At 59.9% G+C, this 25,142-nt stretch overlaps 1 protein-coding gene across 50 annotated transcripts in view; it reads right to left on the reverse strand.

The window, feature by feature from the left end:
- The window catches only part of CELF4 (CUGBP Elav-like family member 4), a 278,309-nt gene that overhangs the window by 64,256 nt on the left and 188,911 nt on the right, over positions 1 to 25,142 (reverse strand). For 28 of the 50 annotated variants that reach the window (XM_056138284.1, XM_056138282.1, XM_056138283.1 and 25 more), the window contains exon 3: positions 3,495 to 3,573. In XM_056138284.1, coding sequence (XP_055994259.1) covers positions 3,495 to 3,573 — 79 coding nt within the window. The remainder of the gene's footprint in view (positions 1 to 3,494; positions 3,574 to 25,142) is intronic. The other 22 variants (XM_056138287.1, XM_056138288.1, XM_056138292.1 and 19 more) reach the window with 1 other exon arrangement.

Here is a 25,142-nt window from a genome sequence, read left to right on the forward strand (position 1 = left end):
ACTCTCGGGGGGACGGGGGGTGATGACAGGACCCCCCCTCACCAGGGGGCGGCTGAGTCTGTCAAGGAGTCTGGTGGAGGGTGGGGAGCCAGGATGAGCAGACACAAGTCTCAGTTCCTTCCCTGCCTCTCAGGCACCCCTACCCCTGCAGGCTGACCTCAGGCCTTCGGGTTTACTGCCCCCAACCCAGTGTCCTCCAGGGCACCTCTAGGAGCAGCGGTCAGCTGGACTCCTTCCGGCTACTCCCAGGGCCCACAGCTGGTTTGCTTGCTGGAGCCTGACTGGGTGGAAGGGTGAGGTGGGCAGGGCCTGGTCCTGCCCCGTCCCCTGCCAGCATGCCCCTGCATGACCCTCCACGGACACCCCCTGGGAGGGTGGATGGGGGCTTCTGGAAACCCCAGGAGACTCTGCATGTCCACCCCTCATGGGGGAGAGGCAGGGGAGAAACTTTCCTCCTGCTTCCTGTCTGCCCACCCCGTGCGCCCCGATCCCGAATAGACAGCAGGTGTCTCTGGGCTGGGCAAAACACCTAAGGGTACTGGTGTCCCCTGTCCTCAGGGTCTTTGGCATGTGTATAACTTGGGAGTGAAATTTCTAGAAGCTGGATGAGAATGGAGGCGGACCCTCCTCATTGTTGCGTTGGGGCAGGGACAAGAGTTGTTGGGCCCCACTTGGCCTCTGGGACGACTCCTGGCTCTGTACTCATGAATCCCCTCTCCACCCCGGTGGTGCTGGGGGACCATACGGGGTGCCGCAGATCATACCCAGGTCAGCCCCTGCAAGGCAGAGCCCACCGGGTCAGGGTGACCCTCCTCTATCCAGGTGCTTCCTGTCCTTTTCTCTCCTCCTAGAGGTGACCTCCATCTCCTGCCTGGCCCCCTCAGCCCACCGGCCTCTCCTCCTGCCCCCCCTCCTCTGGCTCCAACTCTCCATTCCCGCCTGCCCGCCTGGCCTTCCTGTCTCTCTCCTCCCGGAGGGGGCCTTCCCTGGCTGGATATTAAGGTGGTTGTTGTTGTTTTCTTTCTTTCTTTCTTTCTTTTTTTTTTTAAATAGCTCGGTGGTGCTGACTCAGGGCGGTCTCGGTGTTTAATATTGAATATGCAATTAATAGATAGATGCTCAGATTTTGCTCTCTTCGCCTCTCCCCCCTTCTCTACCGCAGGAAGAATAAAAGAGCTGATTAATCTGGTTTGGGGCAAGTGTCAAGGCAGGAGATGTATGGGAGAAAGACGACGAGGTTGGCCACGAGGAGGGGCAGGACGGCTCGGAGGCCTTGGGGATGCGCTAGAGCTCAGCCAGCCTTGGGTCGGGGAGCCCGACCCCCCACCCGAGCCCTGGGAAACTCACACTCCCTAGCAACCCTACCCCCTGGCCCCTGGCTGGCGCACCGGTCCTGGCTCCGTGTTCCCGTCCCTCCAGGCCAGCTCGGGTGGCTGCAGCCCCTTTGGAATCTCTGCCTGCTCCCTCAGGACTCCTCTTGGATAGAATCATCCAGTGTCTGAGCTCTGAGCCTGTACCGTTTGGCCCTGCTCTGCTGTGTGCAGGGGTGTGGGGGAGGCAGGCTGTGTTCTCAGGGGCCCCCAGGTGGGCTGAGGAGGACCAGTGCCCCCTCACCTCTCTCAAATGCAGTCCAGCACCCAGGTGGGCAGACCCTTGTTGTTCAGAAAAAGCTCAGGGAAGCTGGAAAGGGACAGGCCAGCAGGGTGACCCTCTCCCTGCCCCTGGCCATCCCCACTGAGATACTCGGAGAGGCCGAGGGAAGTATCCCTACATCCCGGTGCTCGGGGAGCAGGCTCTGGAGGGAGGCATGGGGTGGGCATGAGGGGGCATGGAGGGGCATGGAGAAGGCTCTGGAAAGGGGTTCGGGAGGGGGTTCTGTGGGTGGGCTCTGAGGCCAGGGTTGGGAGGACTCCCGGGTGGGGCCGTGCTGGGACCGGGCAGGGGCCAGCTTGGAGTGGCCACTGTGGGCTCGCTACAGTCCCCTCGGGGTGAGACTCATTTTTTGGTTTTGTTTTCTTGGTCACACTGCAGTGCTCAGGGTACCTCCCGGGATGCTCGGGGACCAAACGGTGGCGGGGACTGAGCCCGGGGCTGCTGCATGCAAAGCTGGTGTTTCAGCCCCAGAATCATCGTCTCAGCCACAGGAGACTCTGTATGTCAGAGTTGCTTTCATGGTTTATTTTCTGATAAAACGGGGTGGGTGGATGGTGGTTGGGTGGGTGGGGGAGCTATGGCTGCAGAGAAATTTCCCAGTGCCAGGCTGCGTGAGCGTCCGGGGCAGAGGGCCCAGGAGGCAGCCCGGGGGTCAGGTCAGGTCCCAGAGTGGTGGGTAATTGGCAAGGAGATCCACAGCTGGCCTTGGGAGAGCTTTCGTGTGGCTGGGGGTGTCTCTTGAATGCGGCCCCATGCAATGTTTGTGGGCTGAGGGCGGCCCTTCCCCACCCCCTCCCCGACACGCTCCAGCCCCTTGGTCTCAGGTGGCCTCTACACTGTAGGGGCTCCGATCTGACCCCGCTGGCCTGCACCGTCCCCGGCAGTGCCCCCCACCCTCCCCGGCAACTGGCCCATCACATCATGGCAGGGTTTTCCCGATGACACGGCTGGGCGCTCTCTTTGAGGTGACACAGACAGGCACTAGGCTTACTCACAGGACAGACCGAACCCCACATCCAGCACACCCCAATCTCCCTGCCTCCCCCACCCCAGTCACCCTGAATGCAAGAGTGGGGAGGGGAGGGCAGAGGAGAGGAGAGGGGAGGAGAGGAAAGTGAGAGGAAGAGGGAGAAAGAAAGGAGGAGGGGAAAGGAGGGGAGAGGAGGGGAGGGGAGAAGAGAGAGGAGAGCAAGAGGGAGGGGAGAGGAGAGGAGAGCAAGAGAGAGGAAGAGCAAGAGAGAGGAGAAGAGGAGAGGGAGAAGAGAGGGGAGGGGAGGGGAGGGGAGAGGGAGGGGAGGAGAGAGGAAAGGGAGGGAGAGAGGAGAGGAGAGAAGAAGAGGGGAGGGGAGAGAAAAAAGAGGGGAGAGGAGAGGAGGGGAGGGGAAAGGAAAGGAGGGGAGGGGAGAGAGAAGGGGAAAAGGAGGGGGGAGAGGAGGAGAGGTGGGTAGAGGAGGGAGGAGGAGAGAGGGGAGGGGGAGGGGAGGGGAGAAGAGAGAAGGGGAAAAGAGGGGAGAGGGGAGGAGAGGAGAGGGAGGGGAAAGGAGAGCAGAGGAGAGGAGAGGAGAGGAGAGGAGAGGAGAGGAGAGGTGAGGAGAGGAGAGGAGAGGGGAGGAGAGGGGAGCAGAGGGGAGGAGAGGGGAGAAGAGGAAAGGAGGAGAGAGGAGAGGAGGGGAGGGGAGGGGAGGGGAGAGAAGGGGAAAAGAGGGGAGAGAAGGGGAAAAGAGGGGAGAGGGGCGGAGAGGAGAGGCAGGGAGGGGAGTCTGTGGCTATCCCCAGAGCCCCGGCAGGTCGCTGCTGGGGAGAGGGGTGGGGCGCGGGGGCAGAGACAAGTGGGCCCTCACGTGAAGGGGGCTGGCGCAGGCAGCTACTACCTCCTCGGCTCTCGCTGTCCGCTGGCTTCACCTGGATAGGCCGGTTCATCTGCAAGAGAGCACAGGAGAGGGGAGTCAGAAAGATGGGGGCAGGCAGGGGTTCCAGCACGCACACTCCACACATGCCTCCTCCTCCCCTCGCCCCTGCAGTCCCCGGAGACCTGCTATTTCTGGGGGCTTTCGGGGGGGGGGGGGAACAGGAGACCCCCGGGGGGTTGGCACCCTCCAGACTGTGGTCAGACTGTGCCACGTGGGCCTCAGATGTTCCCAGGACCCCCTCTGGCTCGTCCTGGTGCCCAGGACACTTGGCCCAGGCGGGCTGGGCTCCGGCCACGTCGTGCACCCGGGGCATCTCAGGGGCGTGGGCCGCTGGGTCTGGGGGCTCCCGAGAACTGCCTGGCCCGGCCCGTGGCAGTGCCCCCTTCCGGCCACTAGGGGTCTCTGCACTCCGAGCCGCGCGCTCCCGCCTCGGTCCTCCGAGGCCCGCGGAGCCCGCCCGCGCCAGCTCCCACGATATTTCAAGCAATAAGAATGGCAGGAAGCCCACCAAGGAACCGTTCTTTATGTCTCGGCTGGGGCTGCTGCCTGGCAGGCACCTGCCTTATCCTTTACTGCAATTGCATTTGTCTCGCTAACGCAGACCCCGAGGGGCCGGCAGGGCAAGCCGCTGCAGCCCCGTTTTGCAGGTGGAGACACCGCCGACGCCGAGGAGGAGGTGGTGGGGCACCAGGATGAGCCTGGCAATGCGGGCGCGGGCTTTCTCTGCACCCGTGACCTTTGGGTGCTGATTTCTCCTGCACCGAGGCTGGCCAGCCGGGTACCGCTGTTTGCCTTGCACCCCCCACGCACCGGAAGGTGCTTTGCCATAAGCTCTCGGAGCAGAGGATGCTGTGTTACAGGCAACTGTGCTCAGAGAGAAGGAAGGGGCAGGAGAGGGTGGTGGCCCCCGCAGACGCCAGTGCGTGGGCTAAGGGAGCACAAGTATGAGCCCCTGGCTGTGGGGGAGGGGCTGCGAGAGGGAATCAGGCTCGCTTCCTTGCTCTCCCAATGCCTCGTGGAACCCCCTTTCCCCACCATCCTTCCTTCTGCAACATCCCTTTCTCCGAGACTTCCTCAAACCCGCAGCACCCTGTGGTCTGCAAGCCTCTGGGACTGGGCAGACCCACCTCTGGTGGCCTCCTCCGGGGCCTAATGGTCCAGCAGGTAGTCAGCCTTTCTGGAGGTGGGGTGAAAGCTTGAGCTCAAGGGCTCTGGTATTCAGGTGGGAAGGTGTGGGCAAGTGGTGACCGAGATAGTCAGTGGCCCTTCCACGAGGGATTCCACGGGAGGGCGTGGCCAGCGAGGAAGCAGAGTGGAGAGTGTCTATCTGGCAATGAGAGTTTGGGGCCAGGGTCTTTGGTGGGCGCCAAATAGCGTGACCTCTTCCACACCCCCTTGCACTGCTCCGTTCTGCATGAACCAGTCCCTTCCATCCCCCAAGACCTATTCGTGTCTGCCTCGCACCCTGCCCAAGCCTCTGCTTGGTCTTTGTTATTATCATTGGGGGGGGGGGGGGCTGGAGCAATAGCACAGCCGTTTGCCTTGCACGCAGCCAACTCTGCCAACCCAGGTTTGATTCCTACACCCCTCTCGGAGAGCCCAGCAAGCTACTGAGAGTATCTCGCCCACACGGCAGAGCCTGGCAAGCTCCCCGTGACGTATTCGATATGCCAAACACAGTAACAAGTGTCACAATGGAGACATTACTGGGCCCGCTCGAGCAAATCGATGAACAATGAGAGGACAGTGACAGTGATCACTGTGGGGACCACAAAGTGCCAGGGATGAAAGCCAGGTGTCACACAGGCCAAGCTTGTGCCCTATCAAGGGAGCCACAGCCCAGAACCAGCCTCTGCCTCCTAACCGGGGGGTCCTTCCTGACACCCCACGTAGAAGAGAGAAGGGAGAAGCCAGGGGTGCGGGTGGGGGTCTAGAGCTGTTTCGGATGTGCTGGGTCCCATTTACTGTGGAAAATTGAATCAGGCAAATGAAATCTCGCTGGTGGCGGCCCCCAGGTGCTGGTAACCATCTGCCTGAGGCCTCCAGCTTAGGCGCAATCCACTCATCCATCATCACCATCACTCTGCGAAAGCCCCCTTCCTGCTGATTGACCTTCTGAGGATCCCCCGTGGAGGCCCAATGGCTTCAGTGCCGGGTCTGTCCCCAGCAGCCTTGGGGACCCAGCACCATCTCTAGGAGCAGCTTCTGCCACCACCAGGTCACAGTCGGGGAAGTCATGGTTCTGTCTCTTGTTGACTGTTTCTGCTTCCGGCCTCGCCTGGCAGGGGGGAGCCCCGGTCCTGGCCCTCGAGGTGGGGGGAGAGGGGGGTGGTACAGCTCCGCATCCAGAGAGCAGTAGTGGGGGGCTTCCCTCGCCTCGCCGCCGCCTCCCCGTCCCCTCCCCATCTCTGCCACTTTTTGCATCAACACATATCCATGCATTAAACAAGACATTCCATTAATTTCTTCATCATCATAACTTAAGCTGGGACATACCCTTTAAATATTCATTCAGCTATGAAAACTGGGCATTAAAATTTTAATAATGTCAAGCTCATTTGAACCAGACTCCTTGGGGACGATTACGATACAATTAGAATAAATACGATGATTGAGCTGGTCCAAAGGCTTCACCTGTCTGTCCAGCGTGGCTCCTCCAGGAGAGGCCTGTGGCCAGCGGGCTGACAGATGACAGACAGACAGACAGACAGATGGACAAGCCCTGCTCTCGGCTCCTCTTCCTCCTGCCTCCATCTCCTCTTTTCCCAGGGACCCCATCTCTCTCTCTCTCTCTCTCTCTCTCTCTCTCTCTCTCTCTCTCTCTCTCTCTCTCTCTCTCTCTCTCTCACACACACACACACACACACAGGTGTCTGCAGCTTTCTGCCCCCTGCCCCATCCTGCGCCCCCAGCCCACATGGCATTAACCCCTGCAAGTCCAGCCCCTTCCTTCCTGTTCTGCTCACGAGCACAGAGCCTGTGTGACAGTCATTTTCCTATCTGGGGTCTCCTCTTCACTCTGTTCACTCTGTAAGGGGGAAGCTCCCCCGGGCTGGCAAGAGCACCCCACCGGAGCGGGACCGGCTCACAGAGGGAGGACACGGGCCCCTGAGCGCCCAGACAAGGGCAGGACCGCCCTCACCTGCTCACCGCTGCTCAGCTGCCTACTGTGCTGACGGCTGGCCAGGACATTGGGGTGCCCAGCACCCCCGGGTGCCTCCCTGTCTGACACCCGCCTGAGCCAGATTCTGGAGAGAATCTCTGGGGACATTCACTGGTGAGAGCAGCCCTTGAGGGTCATGCAGTCACTCTCACTCGGGTCCCTCCACCTGCCTCCTCTGGATCCCGGGTGCTGGTTCACAGTGGGCCGGACCAAGGAGGCTGACCCAGAGTGTCCTAGGAACTGAGGGTCTGGGAAATGTCCCTGTTTCCCTGTTGCTCCTCACTGACCCCCCCCCCCCACACACACACACACACACTGGCTTCCAACGTGGCCTCTCTGCGGGCATCCACCCTTCGCATGGAGAGTCTCTCGTTAAGTGCTTGAGACAGACAGATAGGCAGGCGAAGGGCCCAGGACATTTCTTTCTCTAGTAAGTAGCACAGGGTCTGCCTTCCAGTTCGTGGACTGCCTCCCCGGCCCCCATGTCAGGGCCGAGTTCCCTGGAGAGGGTGCACATGGGCTTCCGGGACAACTCAGACACCCCACAAACAACGCATGGGCCATTCTGGCCAGGGACCGGAGTAAAGCGCCCCGGGGAACAGTCGCACAGGCTGAGCAGCCTTGGGGCTAATGTCCTCAATTGCCCTCTGACCTCTGGCCTAGGAGCACCTGTAGGGAGGTTTGGGGCCAGCCAGGACAGTGGGCGGGCAGCGAGGTCACCTGTGACCTCTGCAGGATGGCTGTGGAGTCGTGGCTTCCCGAGGAGAGAGGAGTGGAGGGTGGGTGTGCAAAGCCAAGGGTCCTTTCCGGTGTGTTCTAGGAGTTGGGAACCCCCAGTGGTACCTGGTTTCCCTCACCAGAAGGCCCTGGTGTCCCCCGAGCCAGGAAGCAGTAAGGAGGCGATTGGCGCTGGGCTTCCCTCAGTCCTCTGGTTTCCGGAGGGGCCGCCCCTCCCTCCTTCCCCGGTCCACCTCCCGTTCCTGCACACGGCACCGTCACCCCTCCTGGTCACCCAGCAATTTGTTCGTAGCCTCCCTGAGGACCTAGACAGACTGCAGTCTCCCCAGCCAGTCTCACACATTGGGAGTGGATGTGCTCAGGCAGCAGAGACACAAGAGAACTCTCTGGAGAGACAGAATGTTCCAGAAAGAGGGAACATTCCGGAGACATAACAGAACTCTCCAGAGAGACAGAGAGAGTGTTCCAGAGGGAAAAGGTGGAACATTCATGAGAGATAGACAGAACACTCACGAGAGTTAGACAGAACATTCTGAAGAGAAAGACAGAACATTCTGGAGAGACAGATAGAACATTCTGGAGAGAGAGACAGAATGTTCAGTGCTCCTTGCTTGACAGGCAAGACAAGCCGGGTCCAGAAAGTACATAGGCCTGACCTTCCCCTCCTTTCTCACACTCTCCTGCTTGAGAGGTCACTGTGGTATGTGTGTGTGTGTGTGTGTGTGTGTGTGTGTGTGTGCGCGCGCGCGTGTTCATATGCATGTGTGTGTGTGTGTGTGTGTGTGTGTGTGTGCACGCGCGAGTATATGTGTTTCCCCAATTTGCGATGGGTTGTTGTGTTAAGTAAAGACAAACGGAAATTCTAAATTATCAGCACAGAATCCAACATTCATCTTTATTTTGTGCGCTGCCAGTTTTAAACGCAAATACCCGGCGCTTTCCTCCTGCGCAGGATGAAGGAAATCTCCTGCTTGGTGTTTGCAGCTCGTGCCTGGGGGGTACCTGAGGTGGCTGGGAGGGAGAAGGGAGTCCGACTCTGGGATGGAGGAGCAGGGAGAGTGACAGCGAGTTCCCCGGTGCTACCCGGGGGCCGGGGGGCCTCTCCAGTCACTCTGCCCTCTCCAGTGCTTGCCAGCACTCAGCAACATCACAAGGAAGAAATGAATGAAAAACGGAGCAGGGCCTGACTCAGTTTCAACCCCAGCCCTCGAATACTCTTCTCCCCTTGAGCAGAGGCACCCGGCTGAGGAGACAGCTCTGGGGGCAGCAGAGGGAGCACATACTTCAGAGTCTGCTGCATGTCTCTTCGCTGTTTCGTTAGCTCCCCAATAAATCACAGATGATTCAGTTCAGAGATGGGGGGAGGGTGTAGAAATTCAGGAGTTTGTCTGTGGTAACCATAAGTGTCCTGACTCCAGAATACCCCAGAAGCTAGCAGGGATGCCAGCTGGAGCCCCCTGACCGGCCAGGCTCGACCGCTCCCCCCCAACCCCAGGGTGTGGGGACAGACCTGAAGGTTTTCTGGGGGTGCTACCTTCTCACTCCCTTCTCTGCTGCCACCACCCCTTCAGTGTCCACCTTGTGTCCTTGCCTTGGAAATGAGGCTTCCTTCTGGAACCCAATCATTTACAATCTAGAAATTTACTTTTACAATGGTGGCCACGCGATCTCTCATGATATTCAAAATGACCAACAGAAAATATATTAGTTAGCGTCTGCCCCTGGCAGGTAGGCTTGAATGTCACTGTCACTGTCCTCCTGTTGTTCATCAATTTGCTTGAGCGGGCCCAGTAACGTCTCCATTGTGACAATTGTTACCGTGTTTGGCATATCGAATATGTCGCGGGTGGTTTGCCAGGCTCTGCCATGCGGGCAAGATACTCTCGGTAGCTTGCCGGGCTCTCCGAGAGGGGCAGAGGAATCGAACTCGGGTCGGCCATGTTGGCCATTTGCAAGGCAAACGCCCTACCTACTGTGCTATCGCTCCAGGGCAGTGGATAGAACGTTTGCCTTGCACACCGTCGACCCGGGTTCAATCCCTCAAGGCTTGAATGGTGGTGGAAAAATTCGAGCAAAACATACTGCCCAAAATTAGAGAGAGAGTACTGGGGAAATTGTCTGCCATAGAGGCAAGGTGAGAACTGGGATGGGCGCAGGGCGGAGGATACTTGGTACATCGGTGGTGGAAAATGTGCACTGGTGGAGGGATGGGTGTTCCATCACTGTATGGCTGAATCTCAAGCATGCAAGCTTTGTAACTCTATCTCACGGAGATACAATACAATAAAAAAAGTAATGTGGAGTTCATGGCCAATTCAATCAGCTTAATCGATGGCTGAACAAATAGCAGTATTCCTACATTATTTTAAAAAACAAATAACAACAACAAAAAAGAAATGAAGCTTCCTCCAAGCTCCCCACTGTTCCTTCATTGGCTTGGCCCTCCCGGCACCACGATGGACCACTGAGGCCCCAAAAGGTAAAGGTAAAGGCCCTCCCGTTGATCGTCGATTTGCTCGAGCGGGCCCAGTAACGTCTCCATTGGAGACTTTGTTGTTACTGTGTCTGGCATATCGAATACTCTCGGTAGCTTGCCGGGCTCTCCGAGAGGGGCGGAGGAATCGAACTCGGGTCGGCCATGTTGGCCGCTTGTAAGGCGAACGCCCTACCTGCTGTGCTTATTTGCTCAGTATTTATCTCTTCTCTATGAGGGCACACCCACCCCTATTTTATCCCCTCTGTGCCCTGGCACCCGTGGAATCCAGCACGACCCCTGGCACGTATCGCAAATGTCCAAATGGAACAACAAACGCTCTACTGCACCTCAGGGTCAGCTCGGTTGGTTTTGGCTTTGTTGTTGGGGGTGGTTGGGGGTCACACCCAGTGGCGTTGAGGGCTTACTCCTGGCTCTGTGCTCAGGAATCACTCCTGGTGGGGCTCAGGGGACCCTATGGGGTATGGGGGATCGAACCCTGGTTGGCCCTGTGCAAGGCACGTGCCTCATCAGCTGGACTATGGCTCTGGCCCCCAGAGGCAGCTTCTTTAACCCCCAGTGCAGTTCACCCCTCCCCCCATCCCGGCCCCACTGCACAGAAACCCAGAGCCCAGACGCGTGGTCACCGGCAGGGAGGGGACAGCACGCTTCCGGGCCCTAATCCTCCCTCCTGCAGCCAAGTGCTGTTGCTCCTCCGGATTAGGGAGGTTTATTGAAGCCACGATCATCTTTTAGAGAGACAGTCGGCCAACTAGCACACAGACCAGACAGAAGAAGCCGAGGTTATTGTTAAAATATGCAAATCCACAGCCCATTGAAATGCAAACCCTCCAGATAAGATTTTTTAATAAATCTGGTTCCGCTCCCACTCCCCGCTCCAGGAGGCCATCTGATGCTTGTTGGGTCAGGACACAGAGCCGCCGTGGGCCCCACCAGCTCTTCACCCCTCTCCCCGGCCAGTCCCCAGCTGTCAGTTGCCTCTGGTGGGCTGGTGGGCAGCTCAGGTCAGTTCAGGTCAGCCCATAGGCAAGGTTCTTGAAGTCACCTTCAGAGCACCACAGAGTGACCATGCCCTCCTCCACGGACCTGCCACGGGTCTGGTGGGTTTGAAGACCCTATGATCCCTTTGCATTGCAGAGCCCCTCCAAGCTCCAGTGGGAGTGACACCCCAAGCACAGCCCTGGGCACCTCCAGGTGTGACCCGAAAACATCCGGAGAGACAGTGGATGCTTTTTTTGTTTTGTTCTGTGGGTTTTTTGTTTGTTTTTTTCTTTTTTTTCTTTTTAGGTCACACCCAGCAAGACTCAAGGCTTACTCCTGGCTCTGCACTCAAGAATTACTCCTGGTGGTGCTTGGAGGAACATATGGGATGCCAGGGATTGAACCCAGGTCGGCCACATGCAAGGTAAGTGCCCTCCCCGCTGGACTATCACTCCGCCCCGTGATGCTTTGTTTTAATCACCCATTAACACGTGGTTCCCAGAGTACTGCCAGGAGTAGCCACTCCATTGCCAAGTATGTCCCCTCAAAAACCGATAAGCCCCCAAATAATACAAAGAAGGGCGAGAGAGATGGCAGAGAGGTCGGGTGCTTGCCTTGCGCACCGTTATCCTGGATTTGAACCCCAGCACCAAGCATGTATGGTCGCCCCCAGTCCCACCAGAAGTGACGCCTGGAATAAGCCCGGAGTGAGCCCTGAGCTCCTCTGGGTGCAGCCTGGAAACCATCCCAGAAGAAGACTCGGGTCGGCCACTGTGTTGCAGTGTCTGGGATCACCTGGCTTGCGGCTTTGCAGCTGGACTCGAACAGGTGTGGACCCTCTTCACTGGGTGGGACGCCGGGAATCCCTGCCTGCACTCCACTCCCGGCCCTTGGGTTTTCTGCAGTCCCAAACCGTAGAAGCCAGAAGAAAAACTCACAGTGGGGCGGGGTGAGGGTATCCGTGGAATCGTGATAGGAGGGCACAGGCGGGAAACTGAGGAGGGCCCCATGGCTGGAGGAGGACCTGAGACCTGAACCTGGGCTGCGGACACTGGAGTTGCCCGTTAGTTTGGGACAGGAGAGACATCCCACTGGGGCGTGTTCAGAATGCGCAGGGGAGAGGCGGGCTCCTGACAGTCACAGTCCTCGAGCCTAGCCCCGCCCTCCCCATCTGGGAAGAGCAAGGCCAGGAGGCACCCCACGGACTGAAGTCTGCAGTGAGGTGGCTTGATTGAGGCGTTCCAGATGGACCCCCCAGCTCCAGGCCCCAGGGGGGCATTTGGAATGGGGGGGCTGGGTGGACTTTGTTGGTCCTCTGGAGGGGCCAGTGTGCGTGGGAGCTGAGGGGCTGGCCAGGAGGGGGCAGCACGCGGGCTCCCTGCCCCAAGCCCCTTTGCAGGCTCCGCCTCCCGGGGCCGGCAGCAAACAGGCCCCGGGCAGTTGCTATGCAACAGGCTGTTCTCTCCCGCGAGCTATTGGTGGGTTGGGGGAAGGGGGGGAGAGAAGGGGAGAGAGAGAGAGAGAGAGAGAGAGAGAGAGAGAGAGAGAGAGAGAGAGAGAGAGAGAGAGAGACTTTCCTTCTCTCCTCCCCACCCCAGCTCCCTGGAATCTAAGTTCACTGTGACACAAAGGAGGTGTCCTAGCCCGGAGCTGCTTGCTTCAGGGGGCGGGACCCCCTGCACGGCTCTTGTTATTTGCTCTCCCACTGCAATAGGGGGAAGAGCCTGGGAGGTGTTGCAGGTGAGGAGGGGGGAACTGGACTCTGAGGGGGACTGAGAGGGCCCCAAGGCAAGGCACTGCTTCCCCGCCTCTCCCCATACCAGACAACTGGCATGTAGCACGTCTGCAGCGGGAGGGTGGGGGGCACCCAGCTCCGAGTCCTGCACTGCTGCCGGGCCCCTCACCTCGCTCAGGTGTAAGAAAGAACATCCAGGAGCTCCTGAGGACGCCCGCCGGCCCTCCAGGCCTTCCCCCGGCCACCAGGGCGAAAGTGGGTTTGGGCCTCATTGTTTCCGAACCCAAACCCTAATCCCTGGTGTTTTTCTTTGTTTGTTTGTTTGTTTCACTTTTCCCAAATGGAAACATCGGACAGCCTCTGGAGAAGAAGAAAGGGTGGAGACAGGGAGTGGGGCGGGGAGGGGTGGGGGAGTAAGTTTCTATCAGGGACTGTGACCCAAAATGACACCAAACGGCTCATCTTCCTATCCCCCATCCCCTCACTGTCTAGGACTGAAGCCTTTTAGGTGAGCCACACATAGAGTTTACTCACATGCTCCTCCCTCCCTCCCTCCTTCCTTCCCTCCCTCCCTCCCTCCCTCCCTCCCTCCCCCTTTCCTTCCTCCTTTCCAGGTGCTCGGCACACCACCAGAGAGGGGGTTCAGGCTGCTTTCCCAGGGGCGCTCCTCTGACCATGTAGAAGCATAAAGGCCCAGTACCTGGTCACACAAGCCTGGAGAGGCTCCTCAGCTCTGCGGGGTGCTCCTTGGTACCTGTTCACACACTCAGGGCTCCCCACCTTGCCTCATGGGACTAGGGGCGCTCCACCTGCATGGGATGGCCCAAATCCAAGCTGGCCAGCCCCAGTGGCGCCTAGAGAAGGCCCGTTTCCAGCCGGACCTGCCCACCTTCCCTCTTGTACCCCCTGGCCACCTCCAGGCCGCTGCCTCCTAAGCCCCCAGCACTCCTTCCCAGCCTCACCTGTGGGGGTCTGGAGCTGTGGGAGGGTGCTGAGCCTCCTCACCCCTCAGCCACCCTTGTCTTCCTGGCCCAGTGGGTGGGGCTGCTGGCGGGTCCCTCTGCTGCCGGCCCTGCCCTCTCTCGGCTGGCTCTCCCCCCCCCCCCCCCCACTTCATCAGGCTCGGCCTCCTCAGGAAATGGGGGCTCCCTCCTCACTCCCTCCTCCAGCCCCACCTGGCACCTCCCTCCCTCCCTCCCTCCCTCCCTCCCTCCCTCTCAGGACTCCCTCAGAGGCCCGCAGACAGGGGTCCCTGGGCAAGTCACAGGAAAAACAAAGCCCTGAGCAAGTAAATGACAAACGAGAGGAAATCGCGCTTAATCTCCACATCAGCGCCCGCCTCTGCGGGCCGGCAAACCTGAGTCATCCCAGAAATGGCACCGACATTTGCTTTTCGGAATTTGTTTTGTCTGTGGGCTTTAGATTTAATCTCTCTCTCTCTCTCTCTCTCTCTCTCTCTCTCTCTCAGTTGCGCTCTCTCTGTCTCTGTCTCTCTTAGTTGTTCTCTCTCTTTTAGTCTCTGTCTCTGCCTGTCTGTCTCTCTTTCTCAGTCGTGCTCTCTCTCTGTCTCTGTCTGTCTGTCTCTCTCAGTCTCTGTTTCTGTCTGTCTGTCTCTCCCTCCCCTCCCCCCCCTTTTTCCAACAGGAGGCGCCAGGCCCTCTCCTCCAAGTCTGTCTTCCTGGCGTTAATTAACACGGCTCTCCAGCCTCCAACAGGCTAAATGACGAATAAGGTTAAACCCCAGACAGCAGCTGCGCACGGCCATCAATTAGCCATCTCCGGGGCTGCTTCATTAATAAGCATCGATCCGGGCCTCCTCCTGGACCGTGGGGGGCTCTGGGTCACGGGCACTGTGGACCATTGGGTCAGGCCCAGGTGCAAGGTGTAGGTAGGTGCTGGCAAGGGCTGGGGTGCCATCCTCGGGGCGTACAAGAACGGGGGGGTGGGTGTCGGATGTGGGTGAAGCGTGTGCTACAGGCGTGAGTGGGGGTGTTTGTGAGTCCGTGTGTGTGTGTTTGCGTGTGCATGAGTGGGCTGTGTTGTATAGGCAGTTCTAGGGGGCAGGGCGTTCCCCGCTGTCACCCCCATCTCTGCGTGCTGGGCTCTCTCCTAGGGCCGTGGTGCCTTGCCTGGTCTCACCGACCTGTACTTCATCCCCAGTCCCCGACGCCAGTGCTCAGTGTGTGACACGTCCCAACACATCTGGCCCCTAAGCATCCCCAGGGACTCCCCGGCCTTAGTCCCCACCTGGTGACCCTGTCCCTAGCGGCTCCATGCGGGGTCTCCGCAAGGTCAGTGACTGTCCCTGGTTCTCTCCTTCCCGCCCACCCTGCTGCGCCCTGGTGTGGTGGAAAGGCGCCCACAGAGCGTCTCTGGACCCCCCCCCCCCACCTCTCAGCCCCGCACGTGCGCACCGGCCTGGCCGCGGGCTCCCGGGGTGGCCGCCCGCCCATCATCCCCTTAAAGGTTAATTAGGAATCCGGGGCCGGGCCGCGTGGTGCGGCCGCTGACGGCGGCTGTGGCGTCTCTCCAGACCATTAAACACTAATTAGGTTTGGAAAGTCTGTCGAGCTCCGGAGGGCTCATCAAGGCGGCCACTGGCCCCCGGAGTGCCCTTCGAAATGCCAACGCTGTCACCCCGGACCCCCGGGGCCGACCCGCTGTCCGGCCCTGCGCCCTGGACCTGATGCATTTCTCTCTGTCTCCTCGTCATTGTCCGGTCTCCCGCCCAGGCCTCCCCATGCACAGACTCCTGCTCCAGAGACCCAGGGACCCAGCCCATGGCTCCCAGCCGCTCCACCCCCCACCCAGGCCCTTCCGTGTGGGTGCAGAGCCCCAGGGAGGCAGGCAGGAGCAGCCCTGGGCGCCCTGCGCCCCAGATGCCCTCCTGAACCTTCTCCCCAGCTCAGGTCCTGCCTGGACCCTTGGGCTCAGAGCTCAGAGCTCCCAGCTGACTGTGTGTGGCACCGAGATCCCACCAGCAGGTCCTGGCTGCTGCTGGTGCAGGCTCTGCATGCTCCAGCCCCGCTATGCCCTCCTCTTGTCAGAGAGTGGAGGTCAGGTGTCCTTAGAGCAGAGTCTCCCTCCACACCCCCCACACCCCCTACCCCATTCCTGCTATGTCATCAGACCCACAGGACCTGCAGGGGCGCCTCGAAGTCATTCCTGGATCATCTCGCATCCCCTCCCATCCCATGCCACCCACCACCCGATGCGTCTCCAGGGAGGAAGATGTCTCTCCAGACGAGGCTTAGCTCTAGAGAAGGTGTGAAGGAGATGAAAGCGCGTTCTGATGCTTCCCGCCAATCCATCTGTACAGGACCCTGCACCCAGCTCCAGGTCCGGGACACTCCCTTGACTATTGTCCCTGTGAGAGGGCTGTGGGGAGTGATATAGCATACAGGGAAGGCACTTGCCCTGCACACAGCCGAACCCGGGTCAATCCCCGGCATCCCATATGGTTTCCCGAGCCCGTCAGGAGCAGTTCCTGAGTGCAGAGCCTGGAGTGAGCCCCGAGCACCTCTGGGTGTGGCCCCCCCAAACTCAAAGCAACAACCACAACAACAAATCCAAACACTATTATCACCCTGATGTCACCAGGCTGGTGCTATCACCTGATTGTCCCCCTCAGCATCCCGGCACCCTCATCATCTCATTTCAGTCGCCCACTAATGGGGAAGTTCTGGGTGCTGAACAGGTAGGGGTCATGTCTGGGGGGGGAAGCCCAGCTTTCTCCCAGCTAGTCATGGGCAGCCCCAGACACTCTCCACCCCCGCGCCAGGCCCCCCACACCTGTCCGGCCACTGTGAGCTAAGTGACTGCTCAGGCTGGGCCTCGGGGATGTGAAACCTCTCTGGCCCCAGGGGTAGCATGAGAACAGGGCACGGGTACCAATGGGCCCAAGACCCTGCTTGGCAGAGATGAAGCTCACCGTCTCTTCCGGCTTCCTCTCAGGGAGGCCCTGCACCTCCACGGGCAATAGGGATGGGCAGCGACTCCAGCCCACCCACACCCCCAGGTGCCCGCGTGGTCTGGCAGGCAGGCGGAAGGGGCCGGCGGGCCCCAGAGGCAGAGGCGCAGCCCCACCTGACAGGCCCAGCGTAATGCCTGCGTTGGTTCCCGTCATAAATCATCCCCCGATCTGCTGCCGCGCTCTCCCGCCTGCCCCGAGTTAAGCCTTGGTATTTTCTTTAGCGGCTGCCACTGTCGAGCCTGGAGATGATATTAGGATAATGATGATGAATTTTACCCTGCGGCCACGCCACTCCCTCGGCACTGGGAGGAGTGCTGGTCGCCCCCCTCTGTTGGAGATGGGGGGGGGGGCTCTGCCTGCTCTAGGTATGGGCGTGGGCGTGGCCATGCGGGTCCTGGCCGTGCGGGTCCTGGTCGCCGGACACGTGTGTGACATGTATGGGCTGTGCTGTGTGCCTGGGCCTGGAGCTGTGTGAGTGTCTGGGTCTATAGGCCTCTTGGTGTGGTTGGCCTGGGCTAGAAGCAGGGAGGCAAGGGGGCAAGGTCCAGGTGGGGGGGGATGGAGGGTGGGAGGGATTATGGGATCCGTGGTGGTGGGAAATGGGCACTGGTGGAAGGATGGGTACTCGATCATTGTATAATTGAAACCCAAGCACAAAAATTTGTAAGTCTACAACTGTACCTCATGGTGTCTAATAAAAATTAAACTTAATTAAAAAAAAAAGAAGGTCCAGGTCGCCCGGCTCAGCCTTGGGGTGCCCAGGGACTTGGCCTTCTGGGTGCCCCACTGTTTGCCCCCACCGAGCAGCACGCTGATGGCATCAGTGGAGGTTGGCAACACTTTCCTACAAGCTCAGGGGACACAGTCCACAGCCCTGCTGGGTGCGAACCTTCCGTGGTCAGCCTGGTTCTCCAGCTGGGCTTGGCACCCTCTGAGAGGGGAGCAGCCCCTTGCTGGAGAAGGATGGGCAGGGCAAGTGAGGAGATCCTGGGGGCGATGCAGATTCTCCAGCTCTGAGGGTCAGCTTTGCAGCGGGAAGAGGCATGCACAGAGAAACAGTCTCCTGCCTTGTCCGTTCTAGAAGCATTCCCCAGCCCAGTGCCACGCTGGGGTGGGCAGTGACCCCGCGGTCAGCTCTGTCTCTACAGTGAGGAAGAGTATGTCCATGACAAAAGAGATAGACTCACAGGGCCTACCTCCTCTATCCACAAGGCAGCAGCCCATGCCCAGGCCCCTCAAGGCTCAGGTTGTCCTTCCTGTCTGCCTGCTGTAGTGGGGGCTCACTGCATGCGGTATCCTAACTCCTGCGTCATCCCTCCATCCCCATAGAGGTCTATACACAGGAGGGGAGAGAAGAGCAGATGCTTCACACGTGTACACACACACACACACACACACACACACACACACACACAGAGCAGTTTCCCATGTCCCTGAGTCTCTCTCTCTCTCTTTCTCTCTCTCTCTCTCTCTCATACACACACACACACAGAACAGCTTCTTCACCTCCCTGCGTCCCACACAGACAGACAAACACACACACACGCACACACACAGAGCAGCTTCCCATGTCCCTGGGTCTCTCTCTCTCTCTCTCTCTCTCTCTCTCTCTCACACACACACACACACACATAGAGCAGCCTCCCCATGTCCCTGAGTCCTGCACACACACACACACACACACACACACACACACACACACAGAGCAGCTTCCCATGTCCCTGAGTCTCTCTCTCTCTTTCTCTTTCTCTCTCTCATACACACACACACACACACACACACACACACACACACACAGAACAGCTTCTTCACCTCCCTGTGTCCCACACAGACAGACAAACACACACACGCACACACACACAGAGCAGCTTCCCATGTTCCCATGTCCCTGAGTCTCTCTCTCTCTCTCTCTCTCTCTCTCTCTCTCTCTCTCTCACACACACACACACACACACACACACACACACACATAGAGCAGCCTCCCCACGTCCCTGAGTCCTGCACACACACACACACACACACACACACACGCACTCACACAGTAGCCTCCCCGTTTCCCTGAATCCTGTCCCCTGCCAGAGTCCCTAGCCACTCCCTGAAGGCCACCCCAACCCTTCCTTGCAGAGCTGCCCCCAGCCCTGTGGGTAGGGTCCTTGCCCACTGGGTCCAGAGGCAGAGTAGGCAGGACTGAGGGCACACATCCCCCTGCCCTGCTTTGCCCTGCCCTGTGGGGGAGCCATGGAGGAGCCCATCTCTGCGGTGAGCCCAGAGGGGCCCACCTCTGCAGCCCCAGTGCCTGCAGCCTGGAGTCATAGGGGAGCTGCGTGGGAGCCTGGGACCCCCCCACCGGGACGGCACTCACGCTGGGAGGGGCTGGCCGTGACAATTCTTATTAGTGCTACAGCCCCTTGGGTAATAATAACAGGATGGCAGATGTGAGGGGCACCCGTGTCCCAGCCCCTGCCTGGTCCCCAGGGCATCATGTGTCTGTGTGAGCCAAGAAAGCAGGTCCTGAAGTCCCATGGCACGGGTGGGCCTGGTGCCGCCGAGCACAGGAGAGAGAGACCCCGGGCACTGAGAGCACAGGAACCCAGGCAGACAGGGGCTGTGCACCTCTGAGCAGGGCTATAGACAGGGCTTGCTTCCCTTCCCTCCTAAATTTTATTTATCTATTTAGCTTTTTGGGTCTGAGTCTCGCAGTGGAGACGTTACTGGGCCCACTCGAGCAAATCGATGAACAATGGGAGGACAGTGCTACAGTGCTACTGTGCTTTTTGGGTCACACCCTCCTAAATTTGAAGAGTGGGGAAAAGAAGCATGAGTCCGTGTGCGTGTGTGTGTGTGTGTGTGTGCTCATTCATGTGTGTGTGCTCATTCATGTACGCACACACAGACACAGACACACAGACACAGATACACAGACACACACACAGACACACACACACACACAGACACACACACACACACAGACACACACACACACACACACACACACACACACACACACATATACAGAGGAATGTTTCCTCTGGGTGTGACTCCAGAAGCTACCAAGAAGCCCGAAGCCTTGGAAGGGAAGGTGCAGTTCTTCTTGTAACCACCAGATGGTGCGCGGGTGCAGGCTAACGGAGCCGAGCGGTCGCGTCTCAGACCCGCGGGGCTTTGCTTTGTGCTCTGTCCAGGCCTCCAGCTCCTGAGGTGTGTCCGTGTACCTGTAGGCGAGTGTGCAGGGACACGGCGGACCCTGCAGCAGAGGCAGCGGGCTCAGTATCGCTGCGTGTGCACGGATGCGGGGTCACGGAGCCTGTGCACAGGGCACCCTGCTCTCTGCCAAGGCCACCAGGGCACGGCACACCGGCGAGTTCGGCCCGCATCTGGGTGTAGCCATGGATCAGTGCGTGGGCGTCACCCCTGGGCATAGGAGTGCCACCAAGCTGATGGGTGCAGGTGCTGTGATGGACCCCATCGGGCCCTCCACGCCCCAAAGCGTTCCTGACTCTCCTGCAGGCCTGCTTCTGGCCCTCTCCCTCAGTCCATCCGCACTACCCCTCGTTGGCACCCCTTCCCTCCAGCCCCCAACTCCTGCAAAGACTTTCCAGGAGCCCAGCACGGCCCCACGCAGGGCCCCCGCTGCCCCTCTCTGACCATCCACAGCCCGGGACTGCCTGCAGCGCACACGAGCTGCTCCGGCCCGTGGACTCAGACAGCGTGAGCGCAGGGCGGCCCCTTGACCCAGCCTGTCTGAGCCAGGCCAGGCTGCCGGGCGGCACCCTCCCCACAGCTCCTGACACAGCAGGCTCGTGACTTGTTGGAAATGCAGCCTGTTCTGGCAGGACCCAGGGATGTGAGGGGCCAGGCCCGGGGGACAGGGCCAGGTACACACTGACGCCGGCCCTGAGTGTGCTTTCAGGCCGGTACAGACTGGGCTGCACCAGGAGCCACAGGTACCAGACACTGGAAAAGACAGAGACCAGGGAACCCCTGAGTCCAGAGAGGGGCCGAGGACACTAGGAGCCCAGGGTGGACGGGGGCCGACCAGGAGCCCAGGGTGGACAGGGGCCGACCAGGAGCCCAAGGTGGACAGGGGATGACCAGGAGCCCAAGGTGGACAGGGGATGACCAGGAGCCCAAGGTGGACAGGGGATGACCAGGAGCCCAGGGTGGACAGGGGCTGACCAGGAGCCCAAGGTGGACAGGGGATGACCAGGAGCCCAAGGTGGACAGGGGATGACCAGCAGCCCAAGGTGGACAGGGGCCCAGGGTGGATGGGAGTCAATCAGGATCCCAGCATGGATGGGGGCCGACGAGGAGCCCAGGGTGGACGGGGCCAAGCAGGCACTAGCACCTGCCCGAGCTTGGTAGGGGATGTGAGCTGGAGGGTCCCCCGTGAGGACCATGCTTCATAGACGGGGACGTGAAGCAAGCACTCCTCGAGGGCTGGGCTGGTTCTGCAGTAGCCCGAGAACCTTGGGAATCTGTCCCCTGGGATATCTGGGAACCCACCGGAAGGGGCGGGAATCTGAGGATACTTTTGGGTGTCCCCCACCCCATAAGCAGGCGCAGAATGAAGCTGCTAGAGCAGAATCCTGCTGAAATAGGCTGAGAGGAAAATGCAGAGTCCCCAGGGAGCACCCCAGGTGTCCCAGTCCAGGTGGGACCTCTGCGCCCCCCGGACCCTGTCTCCCCCTTTCCTCTGTGCCCTTGGTCTGGGCTCCGTCTCTCCTCTGACACATGTGACCGGTCCAGCCTCGGAGAGTCCAGTAGCCTCAGTCTCCTTGTCCTCATCTGCACGGTCAGATGCCTTCACCCGGGTCAGGAGACACTTCCCGGAGCTCACACACGTGTTCTTACACACACCCACAAACCACAAGGCATCCACACCTGTGCACACACACTCACAAACATCCACACTATCACACACAAACACACATGTTCACATAATCATTCACACCCCAGCATTTGCACAGATGCAGACACACACACACTCTCTCTCTCTCTCTCTCTCTCTCATGCTCACACTCACATCCGCACAGGGACACAGGAAGCCCTAGTCAACTGCCCCGCATCATGAAACGCCTCCCCCCACTCCCCCCCCCCCCCCCCGCAGCCGGGCTTCAAGATCTTCATGGCTTCCTCCCTGGACCCCTCCCGGACCGCAGACACCCTACCTAGGCCCAGCGAGTCTCCCACTCACCACTGACTCCTTCCTCGCCTTCTCTGTAGGGACTCCCCACCCTTCGAAGCCTAGGCACACCCTGCCCCCGTGCAGTCAGAAGGGAGTGGTCCCCCAGGGAAGGGGGAGGGCACCCTAAAACCCAGCCTGCCCTCCTGCACTGCCCGGGGAATCACTTGTGCACCAAGAGGTGACCAATGAGTGGGCATCACTGGGGAGCCGTAGTGGGGTCTCAGCCTGGGGGAGGGCACGTGGAGACACACTTCAGAGAACAAAGCCAGGGAGGGGCCCTAGGGGGGCTTTCAGGGCTGCTTTCTGAGCTGAGACCCTCCCTGACTCCAGCAAGGACCAGGGAGACCCCAGCCCTGGAGCCCAGGGGCGCTGTGCAGGACCCATCGGCCAGGTCAGGCCAGAGAACAAGAGGTGGGCACTGCACCCAGGATGGGCAGGGAAGGAAGTCCCCCACTTTCCTTCCCAATGGACATAGGGACTGTCCCAAAGGAAGCTCGGTCTGTGCATGCACCAGGCAGGATGGAGGGCAGCCAGTGCCATGCGCCTGGACCAGGTGGGAAGGGCAGGTGTAGAGAGGGGTGGGGACAGCTCAGAGACAAATCATGGGGGTGGGGGTGGGGGTAAGAGTTCACTGTGAGGGGGAGGGGTTCAGGTGGAATGAGGGGAATCTGCATGAGGACACAGACAGGTCCTGGTGTGGGACCCTCGCCATGGGGCACGTGGAGGATGGAGCTGGGGGGACTTCAGTGTCCGGTGATGCAGAGTCTAGTCTGGGGGGTGGGTGGGGGGCAGAACCCCACTGCTAACAGGTGCACCCCCGTCAACAAGCTGCAGTGGCCACGTGGCAGAGTGGGTCAGGGTGGAGGACTGTCCTCAGTCATGCCAGTGACCCAGTGTCCCAGGAAGTGCTCCACAAGTGTCCTGGGGCCGTGGCCCGTTCACCCCCATAACTGTGCCCTCCGTGCGGTGTCCAGGGCAGAAGCCCAAGAAGCATGAGTCTCCTGGGGGCCAGTGCCCGCCCCTCCCACTGCACCCGTCACCCGGAGAAGCTACCCGCAACTGAGTCCCCTTGGGATGTCTCTGTCCACTGCCTCTGCCCTGTCCTGGCATGCCCCCTGCCCGCCCACATCGGGGACCCCGAGTCTGTGTTCCCGATGATCAGCCTTCATTGCCCACGCACTGCCCAGCTCCCCCCGCCCCTTCCCAGCCCGTCAGAGGGAGGGCCACGGAGTGCCCTGACCTTGCAAACACGGACACAACATGGGCACTGGCAGGCAGGCGGAGTCCTCCGTGGCCTTGTCCACGGCCCTGCAGTGAGCTGGCGGTCACTGCTCTGAGCCAGGGAGACAGGCTGGAAGCGGGTCACCATTCAAGGGCACTGTGATGTCCCAGAGTCTAGAAAGTTCTGTCTGTCTGCTCTGGGATGGCAGGTTTTGCTGCTGGAACCCTAGGTTCTGGTACCCCCCACTTCCAAGGTTGATGGTGAACCCCTGAGGCCTGGAGGGTGAGTCCAGTGTCTGCCCCAGTGGGACCCCTTCTCCTCCTGGGAGCACCCTCATACCCGGGGAGTTTCACCAGTGGTCTCCGGGTGACCCACGTGTCCTCCGGGTCACATCCTTGCCTGAACATCCCCCCTCCCCCCCCCCCACACTCCCTGCTTGGAAGGTTTTATTTTTGGCCAGGTAATTAGCATAGTGCGTCTCATTAATATTATATTTATAAAAGAAAAGGTGATGGTGGGAGAGAAAGGGGGCTGGGGGAGGGGCTAACACATGCCAGTAATTGTCTTGACAGCGGAGATCCCCGGTGCAATGACAGTCTACTTTAAGTGGCCCAATTAGCATAAGAAACGGCTCGCCAAAAGTTCTGAAGGCATCGTGTTGATTAATGCAATTTATCTTGCAAACCAGCGGCAGACAGCTGAATCGCTGCTAATGATTATTATATACATTTATACACATTATGTACATGCGGCCTCCGCTTCCGTCTCCTCCCTCCGGCGGGTCCCCCCCCCCCCCCCCCCGGGTCCAACACGAGGCCCCTGCCTCGGCCTCCTGCCCAGGGCTCTGACTGGCCGTCTGCCCGTCTGTTTGTTCCTGCTCTCCACGACAGTGGATGACCCACCATGAAGGGCCCCGGCCCTGCTCTGAAGGGGTGGTGGGGTCCTGAGCTGTGGGGTGGGGAAAGGCATTCTAGAATCCTCTGGGAGGCCTCAGGCGGCCTCCCAGTGGAGGAAGCCAAAACTCACCTGAGGCCCAGCAGGTGCAGTCAGGGGGTCGGAGGGGACTCCAGGGGCCTAGGAGGTCTTTCCCCGTTCTCACCCACCCTTCAGCCTGGAGCAGGCCCCAGCTCCAGGGCTGCAGCAACGTGGGTGACACCAGCAAGGCGTCGCCTCCCATCTGTTCCCTGAGTCCCTCTGGCGCTGGGTCCGCCCACACCTTCCCTCCTCTGGGACACGTCTGGTCACCCTGGGTGTGGGCAGAGGAGAAAGAGGTAGGCATAGGTGCTCTCCCGGAGAATGCGGAGAATGCGGTTGGAATGGGGATGGGGGAAGACCTATGGGATCCAGGAAAGACAGAGGTGGGGACACAAAGGCGGGGCTGGGCGTGACCATGCTGTGGAGGGCTGCAAGGGGCCAAGGACCAGGTCAGCAAGGTCAGAGATTCTGGGGGCGGGGGGTACACTGGCCTTAATGAATTCCCTGGAGGCATGAAGGCATCCCCCTGGGTGGGGGTGGGAGGGTGGGGGCGCAGGGAGCATGAAGGTTCCTCACTGGAGGGTTTGTGGTGAGACACTTCTGGGAAGCCCCTGCCATGGGGCCCTGGGAGCCAGAGAGATGGCTCAGTGGGCAGAGCACATGCTTGGCATGCAGGAACCTGGATTCCCTCTCCTGCAAAGGGCCTCGGGGGCCGGAGAGATGGCTCAGTGGGCAGAGCACATGCTTGCCATGCAGAAGCCTGGGTTCCCTCCCCAGGCACTGCTGGGTGAAACTCAAAAACCCCCCCAAAAAGGAAAGAAGATGGGGGTGGGTAGGGTGGGTGGACTGGAGCAGGAGTGACCAGCAGCCAACCAAGGGGATGACCAGGTGTGATGGCACAGCACCGAGGCAGCAGCAGGGACGTCCGGGGTGGGAAGGGGACTGAGCCTGTCTGCACTCTGCCCAGACTTCAGGGCGGTGAGCCTTCTGGCAGGGACCTCCAGGCATGGTGCAGTTCTGGAGGTGTCTCCTTCGGCCATGGGCACAGTGGGCGAGGCCATCCGCTCAGGGCGGGCTCTGCACCCACGCAGCAGCGACCACAGGCCACTTCAG

The sequence above is a fragment of the Sorex fumeus genome, unplaced genomic scaffold, assembly GCF_029834395.1.
Source record: "Sorex fumeus unplaced genomic scaffold, SorFum_2.1 ptg000128l, whole genome shotgun sequence".
Classification (NCBI taxonomy): Eukaryota; Metazoa; Chordata; class Mammalia; order Eulipotyphla; family Soricidae; genus Sorex; species Sorex fumeus.